At 41.7% G+C, this 19040-nt stretch overlaps 1 protein-coding gene across 1 annotated transcript in view; it reads right to left on the bottom strand.

The window, feature by feature from the left end:
* The window catches only part of TMEM117 (transmembrane protein 117), a 299423-nt gene that overhangs the window by 83997 nt on the left and 196386 nt on the right, over positions 1-19040 (bottom strand). The window contains exon 5 of the mRNA XM_075209075.1: positions 15489-15586. Within this exon, the coding sequence (XP_075065176.1) occupies positions 15489-15586 (98 nt within the window). The remainder of the gene's footprint in view (positions 1-15488; positions 15587-19040) is intronic.

The following is a 19040-nucleotide window of genomic DNA, read 5'->3' as shown; positions in this document are numbered from 1 at the left end:
CTTCTATGAATTGTTTCAACATTTGCGTAAAAATAATTAATTTTAGCACTAACAGAAACATAGCTCCTAGAATCAGACATTGCCTCACCCGCCGCCCTTTTACACAGTGATTTCCACTTCTCCATGCCTCCTGGCCTGGAAGCAAACAAGGAGGTGGGGTTGTATTCATCCTTTTCCCATGTTCTATTAAATGTCCCATCATTCACATTCCCAGCTTTTAAGTACCTGCTAACTGGATTTTCAACCCACTCTTACACTTTGTTTTGCTGGGATCTATCTTGGACAACCCAAACAATTTCTTGAACTTTTCTCAGCCTGGCTCCCTCATTTCTTATAATCTGACATCCCCACCATTATTTTGGCAATTTCAACATCCCCATTGATTATCCACATTCTTGTTTCTTCAAACTACCCTCACTGAACTCCTCTTGTACTTCGTGATATGACTACTGCCTTGATATTCTTTTCTCTAGGCTTTGTTCAGTTTCAATTTTCTTGAAGAATAATTTCAGTCTCTCACCAGGAAGCTCCCTTCCACCACTTTAGCGCCACTGCCACTGCTGTTAAACTCTACCATGCCTCCTCCTACCCACAGAAATCATAGTTCTATTAAATTTTAACTTTTCTGCAACAGCTTCTCTGCCTAATTTCTCCATTCTCTACTTCTGATTTGACAGTGAAATATGTTAACCAAACCCTAGTAACAGCCCTTGATCAAGTGGCCCCAGCTAACCTTTACTTTCAGTGTCTTAGCACACTAAAGAAACTAAATGCCTTCTCTGACAATGTGGCCATTTTCTTGTAGCGCACTTCAGTAACTACCTCAATGTAAATAAAGGAAATACCATGTACACAATATGAATCTAGATGTGATTCTCACTCTTATATCATGTGTGCTGGATGATCTCACTAACCAGTTACTGAGGAAACACCAGAGATAAGAGTAAGTAATAGCTACGTCTGTGTGCTCAAGGGCAGTATCTTGTAGTACAGATCTTCATCCTGATAAATACATGACAACATTTCATTATTATATTTTATGTGTAGGACAATCTGAGGTGTCAGTTGTTTAAGGAAAACATTAGAGTTAAATAATATATAATAAATGTATAGCAATATCTGCCCCCATTTATGAGAGCTGCAGCCACTTTCTGTGATAGTGATGGTTTGTGATTCACAATGTCTTTTGCTTCTTTTCCCAAGAAAACTATATATCTACCGATGGTAGTCATTATATCTATCATGGAAATTCTGACATCAGATACCCCGACATGACACTGAACGTCTAATCCCCAAAAGGGGCAGGCTGGGCCGGGGGGCAGGGGGGCATCGGAATCACTTATCTGATTACACTGGACATTGCAATTAGGCAATTCCTTTAATTCCTCATTTTTGCTATTTGACTACTAGTCCCAATGCTTGCCAAAATATTTTTCTTTCTCTCTTTTCATGGCATTATCTTTAGGACTATATCATCCCTCACCCATCCTGCAACACACACCTCTGTCCACATTGCCCCTTCATTACTTCACTCACCTCTAGTTAACACTCATGAACTCTTTTGCTATTTAAATTCAATAACTTTAACAGCCTCACCCTGCCGCCAGAAACTAAAAGGACAGACATCTTACAATCATCTTTCCTACCTTTCTTCCTCCCTGCTTCTATTAGCTGGTGATATATCACCTAATCCAGGTCCCCCTCACTTCTCCCACATATCTGAACACTACAGAAATCTGGCAAACCTCAAACACATCACCTGTCTCCCCTCTCTTCCAAAGTCCTTTAGATGTGCCCTTTGGAATACACGCTCTGTTTGTAACAAACTTACCTCCGTACATGATCTCTTCCTCTCATACAACCTCAACCTTCTAGCAATAACAGAAACATGGCTCACGCATTCAGACACTGCCTCACCTGCAGCCCTTTCACATGGTGATCTCCATTTCACCCACACCCCCAGACCAGGAGGCAGACAAGGAGGGGGGGTTGGACTACTTCTCTCCCCACAGTGCACATTCACAGTTCTACCAAGTATCCCTTCACTCACATTCACATCTTTTGAAGTACATGCTGTTAGGATTTTTAACCCATTCTCTATGCGTGTTGCTGTCATCTATCGCCCCCTTGGTCCACACCAACAATTTCTTGAACACTTCTCTGCATGGCTCCCTCACTTCTTATCTACTGATATCCCCACCATCATCATGGGTGATTTCAACATCCCTATTTCTAATCCACGTTCCAATGCTGCTTCCAAACTACTCTCTCTAACCTCCTCACTTGACCTCTCCCAGTGGATTGAATCTGCTACTCATCAGGATGGCCACTGTCTTGATCTTGTTTTCTCTAGACTATGCTCAGTTTCTAATTTCCTTAACCCTCATTTCCCTCTCTCGGATCATCACCTTATTAGATACGCGCTCACCCCCAGTTCTTTACCCTCCCTGGTGTCAAACTCTTCCAAGCCTCCTCGTACCCGCAGGAATATCAATGCTATTGATTTTCAGCAGTTTTTTACCTCTCTCCAACACCTTCTCTCCCCAATTTCTACATTCTCCTCCCCTGATCGGGCAGTACCCCATTTTCATGAAACCCTAGCAACTGCTCTGGATCAAGTGGCTCCAGCGACACTACATACTTTGCGTAGAATTCGTTGCCAACCATGGCACACTACAGTAACACGAACTCTACAAAAACTTTCTCGTAAAGCAGAACGTCACTGGCGTAAATCTTGTGCCTCTAATGATTTCATCACATATACTGATATCTACCACTTCTACAGAAATGCTCTGGACACTGCTAAACAAATATACTACCGATCTCTCATCTATGCTCAGGCTTCTAACCCCAAACGCCTCTTTAACACATTTAACTCTCTTCTGAATCCTCCCGCCCCAAATCCTCCAACTAACATCAGTGCACAGGATCTTGCTTCCTATTTCAAGGACAAAATAGATAAGATCAGGCTTGAAATGGTATCTCCCTTGACAAGCAATCTGCTCAATTTCTTTGTAGCACCTTCTGACACTCTCTCTTCATTTGATCCCACAAATGAAGAGGAAGTTTCTACTCTCTTCTCATCTTCCTACTCTACCTCCTGTCCTCTTGATCCCATTTCTTCACAAATGGGTATGTCCCTGTCTCCTGTGCTCATTCCCCCTCTAACTAAAATCTGTAATCTATCTCTTTCTACTGGTATTTTTCCATCTATATTCAAGCATGCAGTGATTACACCCATTTTAAAAAAACAGAATTCTGACCCTAACTCTCTCATAAATTACCGCCCCATCTCCCAGCTCCCATGCCCCTCCAAGCTTCTCGAGAGAATTGCCTACACACGCCTCACACACTTTCTTACAGCAAACAACCTATTGGATCCTCTTCAGTCAGGCTTTCGCTCTCAACACTCCACAGAGACGGCGCTGACCAAAGTTGTCAATGATTTGATCACAGCAAAAAATAATAACCAATACTCTCTTCTAATTCTCCTGGATCTCTCTGCTGCATTTGACACTGTTGACCACTCTCTCCTCATACAAACGCTGCAATCCCTAGGTCTTGAAGGCACTGTCCTATCCTGGTTCTCATCCTACCTATCTAATCGCTCTTTCAGTGTTAATTTCTCTGGATCCACCTCTGCTCCGCTTCCTTTATCAGTTGGAGTTCCACAAGGCTCAGTCCTAGGTCCTCTGCTATTCTCTATCTACACCACTTCTCTTGGAAAACTAATAAGCTCCTTTGGATTTCAGTATCATCTCTATGCGGATGATACACAAATTTATCTATCCTCTCCTGATCTTTCACCATCTGTGTTGTCTCGCGTTACTGACTGTCTTGCTGCCATTTCATCTTGGATGTTTTCTCGCCAACTCAAACTCAATCTTTCAAAAACTGAATTAATAATATTCCCACCCAAGAACAGAAGCTTCCTGCCTGACATTTCTATTTCTGTTGATAACATGACCATAAATCCCACCCCGCAAGCTCGTTGCCTAGGTGTAATCCTTGATTCACAACTGTCGTTTATTCCCCACATCAACTCTATATCTAAATCATGTTACATACACCTAAAGAACATTTCCAGAATACGCACATATCTGACACAAGACACCGCAAAAACATTAATTCATGTATTCATCATCTCCCGCATCGACTATTGCAATTCCCTCCTTACTGGTCTTCCCAAAGGCAGACTTGAACCCCTACAATCTATTTTGCACGCAGCGGCTAGACTGATTTTCCTTGCAAACCGTTATTCCTCTGCTGAGCCACTCTGTTAGTCTCTACATTGGCTGCCTGTATTTCAACGAATCCAATATAAAATTCTTCTACTAACATACAAGACCATCAACAAAATTGCACCGACATACATTTCCTCACTTGTCTCAAAATATCTCCCTACTCGACACCTCCGTTCTGCACAAGATCTACGTCTCTCCTCCACTCTCATCACATCCTCCCATTCTCGGTTACAGGATTTTTTCCGGGCTGCACCTACTTTGTGGAATTCCCTCCCTCGCACAGTAAGACTTTTCTCTAGTCTTCAAACCTTCAAGCGTTCACTGAAAACCCACCTCTTCAGACAAGCTTATGATATTCCTCAACCATCATCTTAATTTCCCTAGATTTCCCTCCTATTGCCATCCTCTACACTGCTAACGCAAGACAACAACCTTCTGACCAACATTGCAACACACACCCCCACTCAATACTTTTACCTTTGCAGTCTGGCTGGTCCATTGTGCAATATGATGTAGCACATGCCCTTGTGTTTCTAACTCCCATTGTCCTATAGATTGTAAGCTTTCGAGCAGGGTTCTCTTACCTCTCTGTCTGTCTGTATTACCCAGTATTGTCTTATGAATGTTTGTTCCCAATTGTAAAGCGCTACGGGATTTGCTGGCGCTATATAAATAAATGTTGATGATGATGATGTTAGGGCCGGCCGCCCCCCAGATTCCAAATCGCAGATTTTTACCGGCGGCCGCATCTCATGACACGAGATGCGGCCGCGTCATCGCACAGGCGGCCGCATCACATGACACAGGATCCCGTGTCATGTGATGCGGCCGCCTCTGCGCCCCCCGGGTTGAAATTGCCAGCCCGCGCCTGATCCCCAACAGGGTGATAATAGTGACAGCTTGAAAAACAGACCTGAAGTTGTCATTATTAGCACTGTCGGGGATTAGATGTTCAGTGTCATCGGGTTATCCAATGACAGAAATTCCATGATCGATATAAGGTACCCAACACAAAATAAACATCGAAATAGCCATTGCTGCCATCTGCTATTGTATTTCATAATCACATATTAATACCCCTGGCAGTATGAGCCTTAGCACAGGTAATCCTAATATATAATCTGTAGTCCAGTTACTCTCTGTACATGAATACCACTAGTAATAAATTCTGCAATACATCAATGTCTCTAGTGGCATACTTTACAGATGAGTTGTATGACATAGGCACAGTGATCTCTTTAAGTGGTTTTGCCCTGGTTTTCCCTGGTTTCCCCTTAGGCCTAAATACTAGGGATGTGCACCGTCGACTTTTGAGGTCTCGTGTTTTGTGTTTTGGATCCGGATTTTCTCGATGTTTCGGGTTCGGATTTGTTTTGCAAAACACCTGCCGAAACGTTTTGGTTCGGATTTAAGGTTTAGGATTCGGATTTTTTTTGAAAAAAAACTAAAAAGTGTAAAAATCAAGTTTTTGGGCTTATTTTCACTCCTACGCTATTATTAACCTCAATAACATGCAATAACAATAATTTCCACTAATTTAAAGACTATTCTGAACACCTAACACCTCACAATAAAATTTTTTTTTTAGTACAAAACGTTGCAACGAGGTATCTTTCTGGACTGCGTAGAGGAGTGTTCCCCACAATACAATTAAAAACCCATCAACTGGTCTGAATTACACCCAAAAATAGTATCTGGACTGCGTAGAGGACTGGCCACTGGCCACCACAATATAATATATAGAAAACCTTCAACAGGTCTGAATTACACCCAAAAATAGTATCTGGACTGCGTAGAGGACTGGCCACTGGCCACCACAATATAATATATAGAAAACCTTCAACAGGTCTGCATTACACCCAAAAATAGTATCTGGACTGCATAGAGGACTGGCCACTGGCCACCACAATATAATATATAGAAAACCTTCAACAGGTCTGCATTACACCCAAAAATAGTATCTGGACTGCATAGAGGACTGGCCACTGGCCACCACAATATAATATATAGAAAACCTTCAACAGGTCAGAATTACACCCAAAAATAGTATCTGGACTGCGTAGAGTAGTGGGCACTGGGCACTGCTATAAAAAATATATAGAAAACCTTCAACAGGTCTGAATTACACCCAAAAGTAGTATCTGGACTGCGTAGAGTAGTGGGCACTGGGCACTACTATAAAAAATATATAGAAAACCTTCAACAGGTCTGAATTACACCCAAAAGTAGTATCTGGACTGTGTAGAGTAGTGGGCACTGGCCACCACAATATAATATATAGAAAACCTTCAACAGGTCTGCATTACACCCAAAAATAGTATCTGGACTGCGTAGAGGACTGGCCACTGGCCACCACTATATAATATATAGAAAACCTTCAACAGGTCTGAATTACACCCAAAAATAGTATCTGGACTGCGTAGAGCAGTGGGCACTGGGCACCACAATAAAATATATAGAAAACCTTCAACAGGTCTGAATTACACCCAAAAGTAGTATCTGGACTGCGTAAAGTAGTGGGCACTGGGCACCACTATAAAAAATATATAGAAAACCTTCAACAGGTCTGAATTACACCCAAAAATAGTATCTGAACTGCGTAGAGGACTGGCCACTGGCCACCACACTATAATATATAGTGAACCTTCAACAGGTCTGCATTACACTCAAAAATAGTATCTGGACTGCGTAGAGGACTGGCCACTGGCCACCACAATATAATATATAGAAAACCTTCAACAGGTCAGAATTACACCCAAAAATAGTATCTGGACTGCGTAGAGTAGTGGGCACTGGGCACCACAATAAAAAATATATAGAAAACCTTCAACAGGTAACAGGTCTGAATTACACCCAAAAATAGTATCTGGACTGCGTAGAGAACTGGCCACTGGCCACCACAATATAATATATAGAAAACCTTCAACAGGTCTGCATTACACCCAAAAATAGTATCTGGACTGCGTAGAGGACTGGCCACTGGCCACTGGCCACCACAATATAATATATAGAAAACCTTCAACAGGTCAGAATTACACCCAAAAATAGTATCTGGACTGCGTAGAGGACTGGCCACTGGCCACCACAATATAATATATAGAAAACCTTCAACAGGTCAGAATTACACACAAAAATAGTATCTGGACTGCGTAGAGTAGTGGGCACTGGGCACCATAATAAAATATATAGAAAACCTTCAACAGGTCTGAATTACACCCAAAAGTAGTATCTGGACTGCGTAGAGTAGTGGGCACTGGGCACTGCTATAAAAAATATATAGAAAACCTTCAACAGGTCTGAATTACACCCAAAAGTAGTATCTGGACTGCGTAGAGTAGTGGGCACTGGGCACCACAATAAAATATATAAAAAACCTTCAACAGGTCTGCATTACACTGCACATACGGCTGCTCCTCCATCCTCTCCATCATATACATGTTGGTGTTTCAGCGTGTGAAAACCTCTTGTTTTTGATAATGTCAGTGCATTTTGAATATTTTTCAATTTGCCCCACAACACTGAATGTACTTTATCTATGATACGCATCTATCTATCTTGACTGCGTAGTGTGGTGGCCCCGGTACACAATTTGGTACCGAGGCCACAATATAATTAAAAAACCCTCCACGGGTCAGAATTCCACCAAAAAAGGGTATGGACTGCGTAGTGTGGTGTGCCCGGAACATAATTTTTTACAGCGCCAACAATATAATTAAAAAATTGGGCATCAACTGTCACCGTTGTTTAATATCTGATACACCTAAATATGGACTGCACAGTGGAGTGGCCCCGGTAGTAAATTTGGTGCCGGGGCCACAATACCTCCTCCAACTTCCAAGTGTAGTGTTTATAAAGACAGACAGCGTCGAAATGTTATTAGTTGACTTTCTTAACCCTAAAATTGTCCCTGTTGCAAATATTCATTCAATGGACAGTTACTTTTTCATTGAAAGACTCAAGCTTTCAAGTGTAGTGTTTATAAAATATAAACAACAATACAGTAGTTTTAGAGCACGTCAATACCTCTTGTTTTAAATTATGACAGGGCATTTTACTTTTGGTTTAATTTCTTGAATTTGTTTAAATTTGGTTTTACTTTTTGAACATGGCAAACGACTGTTGATTGGTCATATAATGCAAAAAAAAAAAGTTCCAAGATGGAATTGTCCTTGGGCCCTCACACCCACCCTTATATTGTTGAAATTGGACATGCACACTTTAACAAACCAATCATTTCAGTGACAGGGCCTACCAAACAACTTTGGCTGAAATGATTGGTTTGTTTGGGCCCCACACCAAAAAAGCTATTCATCTCTCCCTGTACAGACTAAACAGGCTCTACTGAGGCAAGATGTCATCCTCATCCTCAACCTCTGATTCCTCTCCCCCTACAGTGTGTACTTCCTCCTCATCACACATTATCAATTCATCCCCGCTGGACTCCACAACCACAGGTCCTTCTGTACTATCTGGAGGGAAATGCTGTACTTCATTGAGGAATTGATTATTCATTTTTATAAACATCATTTTTTCAACGTTATGAGGAAGCAACCTCCTTCGCCGCTCACTGACCAGGTTCCCCGCTGCACTAAAAACTCTTTCCGAGTACACACTGGAGGGGGGACAACTCAGGTAAAATAGAGCCAGTTTGTACAGGGGCTTCCAAACTGCCTTTTTTTTCCTGCCAGTAACAATATGGACTGTCTGACATGTCTACTTGGATGGTGTCAGCAAAGTAATCATCCACAATTTTTTCTATTGTGACAGCATCCAATGCAGCGAGAGTAGACATGTCTGCAATGGTTGGCAGGTCCTTCAGTCCGGACCAGATGTTATCAGCATCCCCGCCAGCGCCTCTTTTGGGAAAACTGAGCTTTTTCCTCGCAGCCATAGATGTGGAAGAAAATGAGGGTGGAGCTGTTGGCATGTCACGGTCCTCTTCAGAGGACAATCTCCTGACCAGCAGGTCTTTGCACCGCTGTAGACTTGTGTCCACCGGAAACAGAGACACAACATACGCTTTAAACCGAGGATCGAGCACGGTGGCCAGAATGTATTCCTCTGACTTTAAAAGAGTGACCACCCTCGGATCCTGGCAAAGCGTACGAAGGGCTACATCCACAAGAGCTACATGCTTGGTGTAATCGCAATGGCTTACCAGCTCCTCCCTCACTTTCTCCAGCTGCTTCTGCAACAGCCTGATCAGGGTAATGACCTGACTCAAGCTGGCAGTGTCGGAACTGACTTCTCGTGTGGCACGTTCAAATGGCTGCAGAACCTTGCACAACACGGAAATCAGTCTCCACTGCGCTTGACTGAGGCGCATCTCCACTCCTTTGCCTATGTCGTAGGTGGCTGTGTAGGCCTGAATGGCCTTTTGCTGCTCCTCCATCCTCTGCAGCATATAGAGGGTGGAGTTCCAGCGCGTCACAACCTCTTGTTTGAGGTGATGGCAGGGCAGGTTCATGCTTTTTTGATGTGCCTCTAGTCTGCGGTAGGCACTGGCTGAATGCCGAAAGTGTCCAGCAATTTTGCGCGCCACCGCAAGCATCTCCTGCACACCGCTGTCACTCTTGAGGTAATGCTGCACCACCAAATTAATGGTGTGGGCAAAACATGGGACGTGCTGGAAATTGCCCATATTTAATGTTACTGGCATTGTCTGACACCACAAATCCCCATGAGAGTCTAAGTGGGGTAAGCCACTGGGAGATAATTTCCCTCAGTTTCTCTAATATGTTGTCAGCGTTGTGCCTCTTATTAAAGCCTGTAATACACAATGTTGCCTGCCTTTGCACGAGCAGCCATTTTGTAGATGCTGCTACTGATGCAGCTGTTGCTGTTGCTGCGGAAGGGGATGCATCTACCCAGTGGGCTGTCACAGTCATATAGTCCTTCGTTTGCCCAGAACCACTTGTCCACATGTCCGTGGTTAAGTGGACAGTGGGTACAACCGCATTTTTTAGAGCACTGAGGACACTTGATCGTACTTCTCTGTACATTTTTGGTATCGCCTGCCTAGTGAAGTGGAATCTCGACGGGATTTGGTACCGGGGACACAATACCTCCATCAACCCTCTAAATCCCACTCCACTGATGGCGGACACCGGGCGCACGTCTAACACCAACATTGCAGTTACAGCCGCAGTTATACACTTTGCAATAGGGTGACTACTATCGTATTTTGTGGTCATGGCAAACGACTGTTGGACGGTCAATTGTTTTGTGAAAGACTTAGCGGTCTTACGACTTCCCCTCTGGGAAGATGACCGACTAACAGCAGCAGCAGTGGCAGTAGTAGGCGTACCGCTGCAGGATTCCTCGGATGAATCCCGTATTGAGGAGGACTCAGTCTGGCTGCTGACTTGGGCTGCAGGACTGAATGTGATGGAGATTGTGGAGGAAGTTGACGAGGAGGGTGTTGCTGGTGTGTATCCAACTGGACCACGGGATTTAGGTGTCCCTGTACCGATGAGGGTCCTAGCCCCAGTTCCTGAACTAACCACTGAACTATGAAGGTTATTCAGGTGACGTATAAGGGAGGATGTTCCTAGGTGGGCAAGATCCTTACCCCTGCTTATTTGAGCTTTACATAAGCTAAATATGGCCATACATTGGTTGTCTGGATTTGGATAAAAATAACTCCAGACCGAAGAGGTGCATTTTTTGGTCTTCTGACCAGGCATGACGATGGGCTTTTTCATCCCATAGACATCAGCTGTTTCCCCCCCTGGTGCCTAATTTACAATAACCACATCACCATCCTCATCATCAAGTTCCTCCACAGCGCCAGCTACATCATCAATAGGCTCCTCCCGAGCCACCTCTTCCCGTACAGTGATGGGAAGGTCAGGCTTGACAACCACCAACACCCTTGGACTCGCCTTGAGGATTTGTGATAATTTCTCTTTAGAAGGCAGAGTTGTTTGCTGTTTTGTTGCTGACAGCGTAACTCTCTTCAATTTTTTGTAGGGGGGGGAGGAGGAGGAGGATTAAGATCCGTGGGTGAAGCTGAACCACTAGTCATGAACACGGGCCAGGGCCTAAGCCGTTCCTTGCCACTCCGTGTCGTAAATGGCATATTGGCAACTTTACGTTTCTCCTCAGATGATTTTAAGTTTCTCTTTTTGCTACTTTTTCTTAACTTGGGCTTTTTGGATTTTACATGCCCGGTACTACGAGATTGGGCATCGGGCTTGGAAGACGACGTTGATGGCATTTCATCGTCTATGTCATGACTAGTGGCAGCAGCTTCAGCATTAGGAGGAAGTGGGTCTTGATCTTTCCCTACTTTATCCTCCAAATTTTTGGTCTCCATTATATGTAGCACAAGATACTGCAGAATGTGTGAACTTGGTAATATTGCAGTACCAATGGACTTATACTGCTGGATTGGTTTTGCAAATTTGGTTATAATTACTTTTTTTTTTTTATTATTTAATTTTTTTTTATAACTTTTTTTTTATTTTTTAAAAACTTGGGAATAATGGGGAAATAACTATGCCCTTAGAAGCACAGAGCACAGGACACAGCACCACTGGACTGAACAGGACACAGCACAGGACCCAGCAGCACTACTGAACTCAGCAGGACAGAGCACAGGACACAGCACCACTGGACTGATACTGCAGAATGTGTGAACTTTGTAATATTGCAGTACCACTGGACTTTTACTGCTGAATGTGTGAACTTGGTAATATTGCAGTACCAATGGGCTTATACTGCTGGATTGGTTTTGCAAATTTGGTTATAATTATTTTTTTTTTTAATTTTTAATTTTTATTTTTTTTATAACTTTTTTTTTATTTTTTAAAAACTTGGGAATAATGGGGAAATAACTATGCCCTTAGAAGCACAGAGCACAGGACACAGCACCACTGGACTGAACAGGACACAGCACAGGACCCAGCAGCACTACGGAACTCAGCAGGACAGAGCGCAGGACACAGCACCACTGGACTGATACTGCAGAATGTGTGAACTTTGTAATATTGCAGTACCACTGGACTTTTACTGCTGAATGTGTGAACTTGGTAATATTGCAGTACCAATGGGCTTATACTGCAGGATTGGTTGTGCAAATTTTGAGGTAATTAAAAAAAAATTAAATTCGTTTTTGGTATTTTTTTAAATAACTTTTTTTTTTTTTTTTTTAAACACAGGGGAATATTGGGGAAATAACTATGCCCTTAGAAGCACAGAGCACAGGACACAGCACCACTGGACTGAACAGGACACAGCACAGGACCCAGCAGCACCACTGACCTCAGAAGGACAGAGCACAGGACACAGCACCACTGGACTGAGCACAGCACAGCACAGCACTGAACTGAACAGCACGAGATATAGCAGGACAGAGGACCACCTAACACACCCTCCCTCTACCCTGATCAATGCCCGAGTGAAGATGGCGGCGACTAGCGGGGAATTTATAGGATCCGAGTATCGCGAGATCCGACAACGGGATTTTGAGTCAGAGCCTCAGTTTCAGATTTGAATTTGGCGCCAATACCCGGATCTGTCTCGGATCCGACTCGGATCGGCAACGTTCGGGTGGGCTCGGATTTCATAAATCCGAGTGCGCTCATCTCTACTAAATACTTTCTCTTAAATACAGTGAGGTTAGATTATTCTCTGAAGAGAGGAAGTTTATAATGACTGTTCGCCAGGCCCTTTAGATGTATAATTTACTCAGTCACTTTAAGAACTTGTCTTTCCTAAAGACATACTATGTAATTGGCTTAGTTACTTCAAGTACATATCTGTCTTCGAGACAGCCTACAAGCACATCTCAATAGACAGCAACTGGGATGAAGAATACAACAGCTCATATAAATCATAACAGGGTGAACTACTTTTCTTGCAACAGCAAGAAACTTCAACTATGAGCACTTACTATGTGGCTGTAAGCAAGCAACATCAATGAAGATAGTTGAAGCCACAGACTGAGATTTAGAGAATAGGATCCTCCTAGATGTGAAATTGTTATGTATTTACAGCTTCATGTGTGGCATTTTGGGGAAAGAGACAGTTGAAAGCTTGAAAGTAATTTGCTAAATTGGCCATTATTAATAATTAAAATGAGCAAACGTTATTAGATCTTAGCTTATATATGCAAGCCAACCTAATAATATGGAAGAAGAGTATTTGTTTTAACTGGTAAAAATATCATAGTTTACCATCAAATTTAAATAACCTGTTCATTAGATGAGACGTCTAGCTAAAAAAAGAAATGCTGTTTTAGAGAAAAGACTTGTTAAGAGGAAAATGTATCTTGACAGTTGGTGAGGCTGCTTTAAAGTATGGGTTTAACAGTAGACAAATGTGAGCAGAATATAATGATTAAAAACATATTTAGATTCCCCCTGAGAAAACACACCTAACCTGCTGGAAAAGCTTGCAGAAATTCCTGATGATGCCCAGCATTTTATCTCTAACAGATTCTGAACTAAGGAGCACATATGATGTTAACAAACCAAAAAATAATTGGCTCTTGCAATTAGAAATTTTTCAATAAAATTGAGTAGTAGTAGATGTTCAAATGGGAATTTATGGCACCTAAGGAACTTATAGTTTTATATGAAATGACAAAGGGATTTAAAACTGCACTGCATAAAAGATTTTACAAACATGTTGCTCTCCCTAGAAGAAGCCCCTATGGCTAGTATGTGCAGCCGCTTTTCCAGGGGGTTCTCCATTCTTTTTAAAGCACTGGATGAAAGCGATAGGTAAAGGGAATTTTGTAAGCAGGAGCACCAATCACAAGCTGAAAATCTCTGTGATCATTTAAAGGTGGTGAACTAAACTGTTACTACAGAATACAACTTAGGAGAGGAGCACTGTACCAAAATCTGTTATGTAGGAGGTAGTGCAGCTTTAAGTATACGGTCATTTAGATGTACTATATAATAATGAATATAATAATGAATGGTAGGTAAAACATGCAAATATGACATACAAGACACAGGGAAAGGAGGAATGTAAGTGCTATGGGTAGTAAGAGGCCAGTGGTAGCTTCATTCCCTTCAAAGGTATACTGGTAGGTTAACTGGCTTCCGTCATAATTAATCCTAGTGCATGTGTGTGTCTGTGTGGTAGGGAACATAGACTAAGATCCACTGGGGGACGTACTGATGTAAATGGTTAAGTATTCTATGTAAAGCCATCAAAAACTGCACCAACATACATCTCTTCACTTGTCTCAAAATATCTACCACCTCCATTCTGCACAAGATCTGCGTCATTACCTGCTTCCAGGACGTTTTTCGGGCTGCAGCCACTTTTTGGAATCCCCTTTCTCGCACAACAAGGTCTTTAAACCTTCAAGCATTCTCTGAAAGCCCATCTCTTCAGGCAAGCTTATCAAATTCCTCACTCACTCTCTTAACCTCCCTTACACCCTTCACACAAGACAACAAATCTCTGACAACCTGACCAACATTGCTGTGAGTGGATCATTTAGCCCACTAAGCACTTTTTACCTTTGCAAGTAGGTTGGACCAATGTGCAATATGTAGCACTTAACCTCATGTATCACACTTTCAATGTCCCATAGATTGTAAGCTAGCAAGCACGGTCTTTTTACCTCTCTGTCTGTATTACCCAGTATTGTTTATACTTGCCCACTCTCCCAGAATTTCTGGGAGGCTCACGCATTTCGGAGAGTCCTCCTGGACTCCTGGAAGAGTAGGCAAACCTCCCGGACCCTGTAAAATGCCGAAATTCACGACATTGAATAGCGGGGGGAGGGGCTTCATCACGTCATTAAGCCACCCCCCCCCCGCTATTCAGTACCGTAAATTTCTGTGTAAGGGCGGGGCTATAGTGACGTATTAATGTCGTCATACCCGCTCCTATCCTCTGTCACATGATCTGTGCTCCGATCTCCCAGAGTACAGATTTAAAAAGTAGGCAAGTATGGTATTGTTTAATTACTGCATTTGTTCCCAATTGTAAAGATCTATGGAATATGCTGATGCTATATAAATAAATGTTAATAATAATAAAAGCACTGCATAATACATAAGCCCTATATAAATAGCTACAAAGAAATAAAATAATAAACTCACTAAGCAATGCTGTAATCAAGAGAGCTGTAAAAATGCACAGTTTTGTAAATAAGACTCTTACTGGTTTCAAACTTTAAGCATGATATGTTTTGCTCAAAAACCCTGGGTGTGATCATGAGACCGTGGACCATTATTTATAATGTGAAAATGATTAATATGATCATTCTGTGCATACCAGAACAAGATTATCCGGATATTTCCCCTTCTCCAGAAGGCACGTGCAGATTTACCCCAATCAGGGTATTGCTTGTCCTGAAGCATCATGTCAGTCACCTGTAGAAACATAGAACAATACTGTTTTATGTTTACACACTTTAATAGTACATTTACATAAGTACCAATTCTTGGAGCTCATGATGCCCGACTTTCCTAATAGTATTTGGAGTGCCAGCCCTGGCACAGCAAACATTACAGTAAGCAATTAAGCTCAATTATTTCAAGCTCGAAACTGATCATATCTATCACTGCTTTAAGTCAAATGCAAGGCTTCATATTATTTATGGGGATCGCTTCGTTTACACATCATGTGTTTTCAGCGTTCACTTTCTAAATTCATTTAGTTATGTGGTGCCGGCAGACATGATGGTCCGCACATGTGCACTAATGTCAGGGGTTGATAAAGCTCTGCTCACTGTGACATCACTGAGAACAAGGGAGCGAGAAAAAAATGAGTTAGGTGAGAGGAATGACTGGATACTGGCAGTTGATGTGTAGCAGCTGGAATAGGAGAAGGAGTATGGAGGAGAGGAGAGGGAACAGTATTGAACAAGGGATACAGCGGTGATGAGAGATCAGCGCTTTATAGAAAGAGAGAGTGCTATAACAGGAGACATTATAAGCTGGACTACTGTGAAAAATATGAACAGAGGAGCAAAGAGAGAGAGAGAGGCTGATAAGTACCCATGTATCTTATATTATTCAAGTGATTGGACTGAGCCATATTCATTAGCTAGATAGGGATAGTTAGAGTGATTGGACTTCAAATCAAAGAGAAAGCAGCAAAAGTGTTCTGTTATACCCCATTCATACTGCACCAAAATCCCGGGTTTTTGCCGGGGCGAGCTCAAACGAAGCGGGTCTTGGTGTAGTATGAATGGTACAAGTCAAAAATCCCGGGTCTAAAAACCCGGGTCTTCAACCCGGGATTTATCGAGGGGTAATTCCCGGGTCGGACCCGGGTTGCCTGCACTATGAATGGTGCAACCCGGGTTTTTCAACCCGGGTTGCACAGAAAACAAGCTGATTGGCTGTCTGCCTGTCTCTGGAGGATGATGTCATCGGTGGGAGCCCGTGGAAGATTCGAGAAGGAGTTTAGGAGAAATGGTGGATGGTGGAGTGCAGATCAAGCTGAAGCAGAATCGGAGTTTGTTGGAGAATGACGGCCATGATGAAAAGTAATGTGGTAAACAATCACCACCCACTTTTGCATCATCTTTATGCGTCAAAAAAACAGTCACCTTTCAATGACATCACCATTTTTCAGCCAATGAAAACTGCTCTGGTGATGACTCCCACAAATTGCCAGGGCACAGACTTGTGCAGTATGAATGGGGTCAACCCGGGAAATTCCCGGGTCCAAGGTGCAGTATGAATGGTGTTTCTGAGCTGGGACGCTCCGAGCCCCGGCAAAAACCCGGCTTGAAAAACCCGGGATATTGCCGGGGCGGCAGTATGAAAGCGGTATAATACAAGTAATATTTACAGAGAGGACATTGTCTTGCACTCCAGGCTGCCAACTGCTGTATATTGGAACTGAAAGAAGAAGGGGCCTATATTCCAACTGCCTTGTGATAAAGCTGCATATCCATATAGATATTTATTTATTTGCTTAATGAGTACTGGGTTGCAATTTTAAATGTTTATAGAAGTTTAAAGTCATTTAGATAGATATCGTATATAGATTTATATCAATATTTTTGTATAGGAAGTATTATGTAAGTTTTAATATAGGTACCTCAAGTTTATAATATACTAGCAAGATCTGTTTTAGGTGCTATGCACAAATGTTGTAGTGTGTTTTTTTTTGTTATGCTTCTGCTATTGTATTGTAGTATAATTTTACATAAAATTAGACAGACTGATTTGGTGTGAGAATATTTCCTTTGTGTGTGCCTGTGGTCCAGTGGAGGGGAGGGTGGAAGAGGGTTCTTTGGTCTCTCTCTGGTGTTGATAACTCCAGAACACTATCCAACGAAGAGCCTACAGTACTTAGACCAAGGTGGAGGTACTGCGCAAAACTGAACACAAGGTAGAGTCCAATTGCAGACAGGACACACAAAGATTAGTACACACACCCTCAACACTTGGAATTCAATGACACAAAAAAAATTGTCTCCAAGGATGTGTGTGTGTGTTGTGTGTGTCAAACACTTTATTTTATGTTAACATAAGAGTATAAAAAGTGAGTTACACATAGAGTAATTACTTTTGATTTAACAATATGTCCATTTAACTAGATTTAACTTGATCTCCTGGTGTCCAGTATGTGTGGGTCTAAAATTAGTACCTTTTAGTACAAATTCAAAGAACATCATGATTTAACCATTATTCAATGTCAATAAAATCTATTCAAATTAACCCACATAAAGCATTTTTATTCTGTTTGTCCGCATATGCTATAATTGACTATGTAAATGCAAAACCTTTCTAATGTAAACAAGATTGCATTTGGCAATGGTCCACTGCACATTTAAACAACTCAAAGAAAACATCATTGGCAGAATAAATATTCAGCGTTCACAATGCGTATTATTGTTGTTTCACATAGCTTATCCTCCTTTTCTATTAATTGTATTTTAAAGTGTGTAGACTATAACTATGACACTGTCTTTAGTTGACATAAAACTATTATAGATGGTTTATGATTTGATAAAAAAAAAATGGAAAATATTTTCCATTTTAATTGAATTATACAATTAATTGCTTAGGCAAAATGTCAATATTATAATAAGTAATAATTATACCACCACATATATAGAGAGTGACCACTTAGTGCGTCAATCACTCCTTTTACCTTCAACTGTGCCTTACTTCCACATAACGAGGAATACAGCACATCATTTACCTTTGAGAGGTGAAAGTAAATATACTCTGTCTGAATTTATATGTTCTAAAATGCCCTAAGCACTTTACAGTTACATAGCAAGAATGAAAACGCAATAAGGAATCATTGTACTGTTAATTTCATTATATTAATGCAAATAATAACTAAATATATTTTCACTTTTTTTTACATATATAAATAAAATCACTTTTTATACACACACACATTTCACGTGTGTGTGTGTAAAGCAATAAATATATATATATATATATATATTTATATATATATATATATATATAGAAAAAGTGATATATCACTTTTTTTTACATGTGCTCACTCAACGTTCCTTCAGCTAGAGAATCAAAACCACCTTAACTTACATTTCAATCGCCTTGTTCTCATCACGTCCAACACTCACTGCAAGCGCAGCACTGAAGAGGAGACCACGGAGGGAGCCGGATTGCCACCTGACCTGACCTGAACAGTCAGGTGACCGCAAAAGGTAAGTTTTTTTTTTGTTTTGTTTTTTTTTATAGGATTTTTTATTTTCATTGAGAGTCCTGCCTTGGGCGCCCTTGTCCACTGCCCCCCCGTGCACCTGTTCATCGTGCCCAGTCGGAAAGACGGCCCTGCATGTACAAATCCCAGGGCTCCAGCGTGAGGTAGGGATCAACTTAGGAAAAA

The sequence above is a fragment of the Mixophyes fleayi genome, chromosome 4, assembly GCF_038048845.1.
Source record: "Mixophyes fleayi isolate aMixFle1 chromosome 4, aMixFle1.hap1, whole genome shotgun sequence".
Classification (NCBI taxonomy): domain Eukaryota; kingdom Metazoa; phylum Chordata; class Amphibia; order Anura; family Limnodynastidae; genus Mixophyes; species Mixophyes fleayi.
This window is presented reverse-complemented; position numbering and strand designations above follow the sequence as displayed.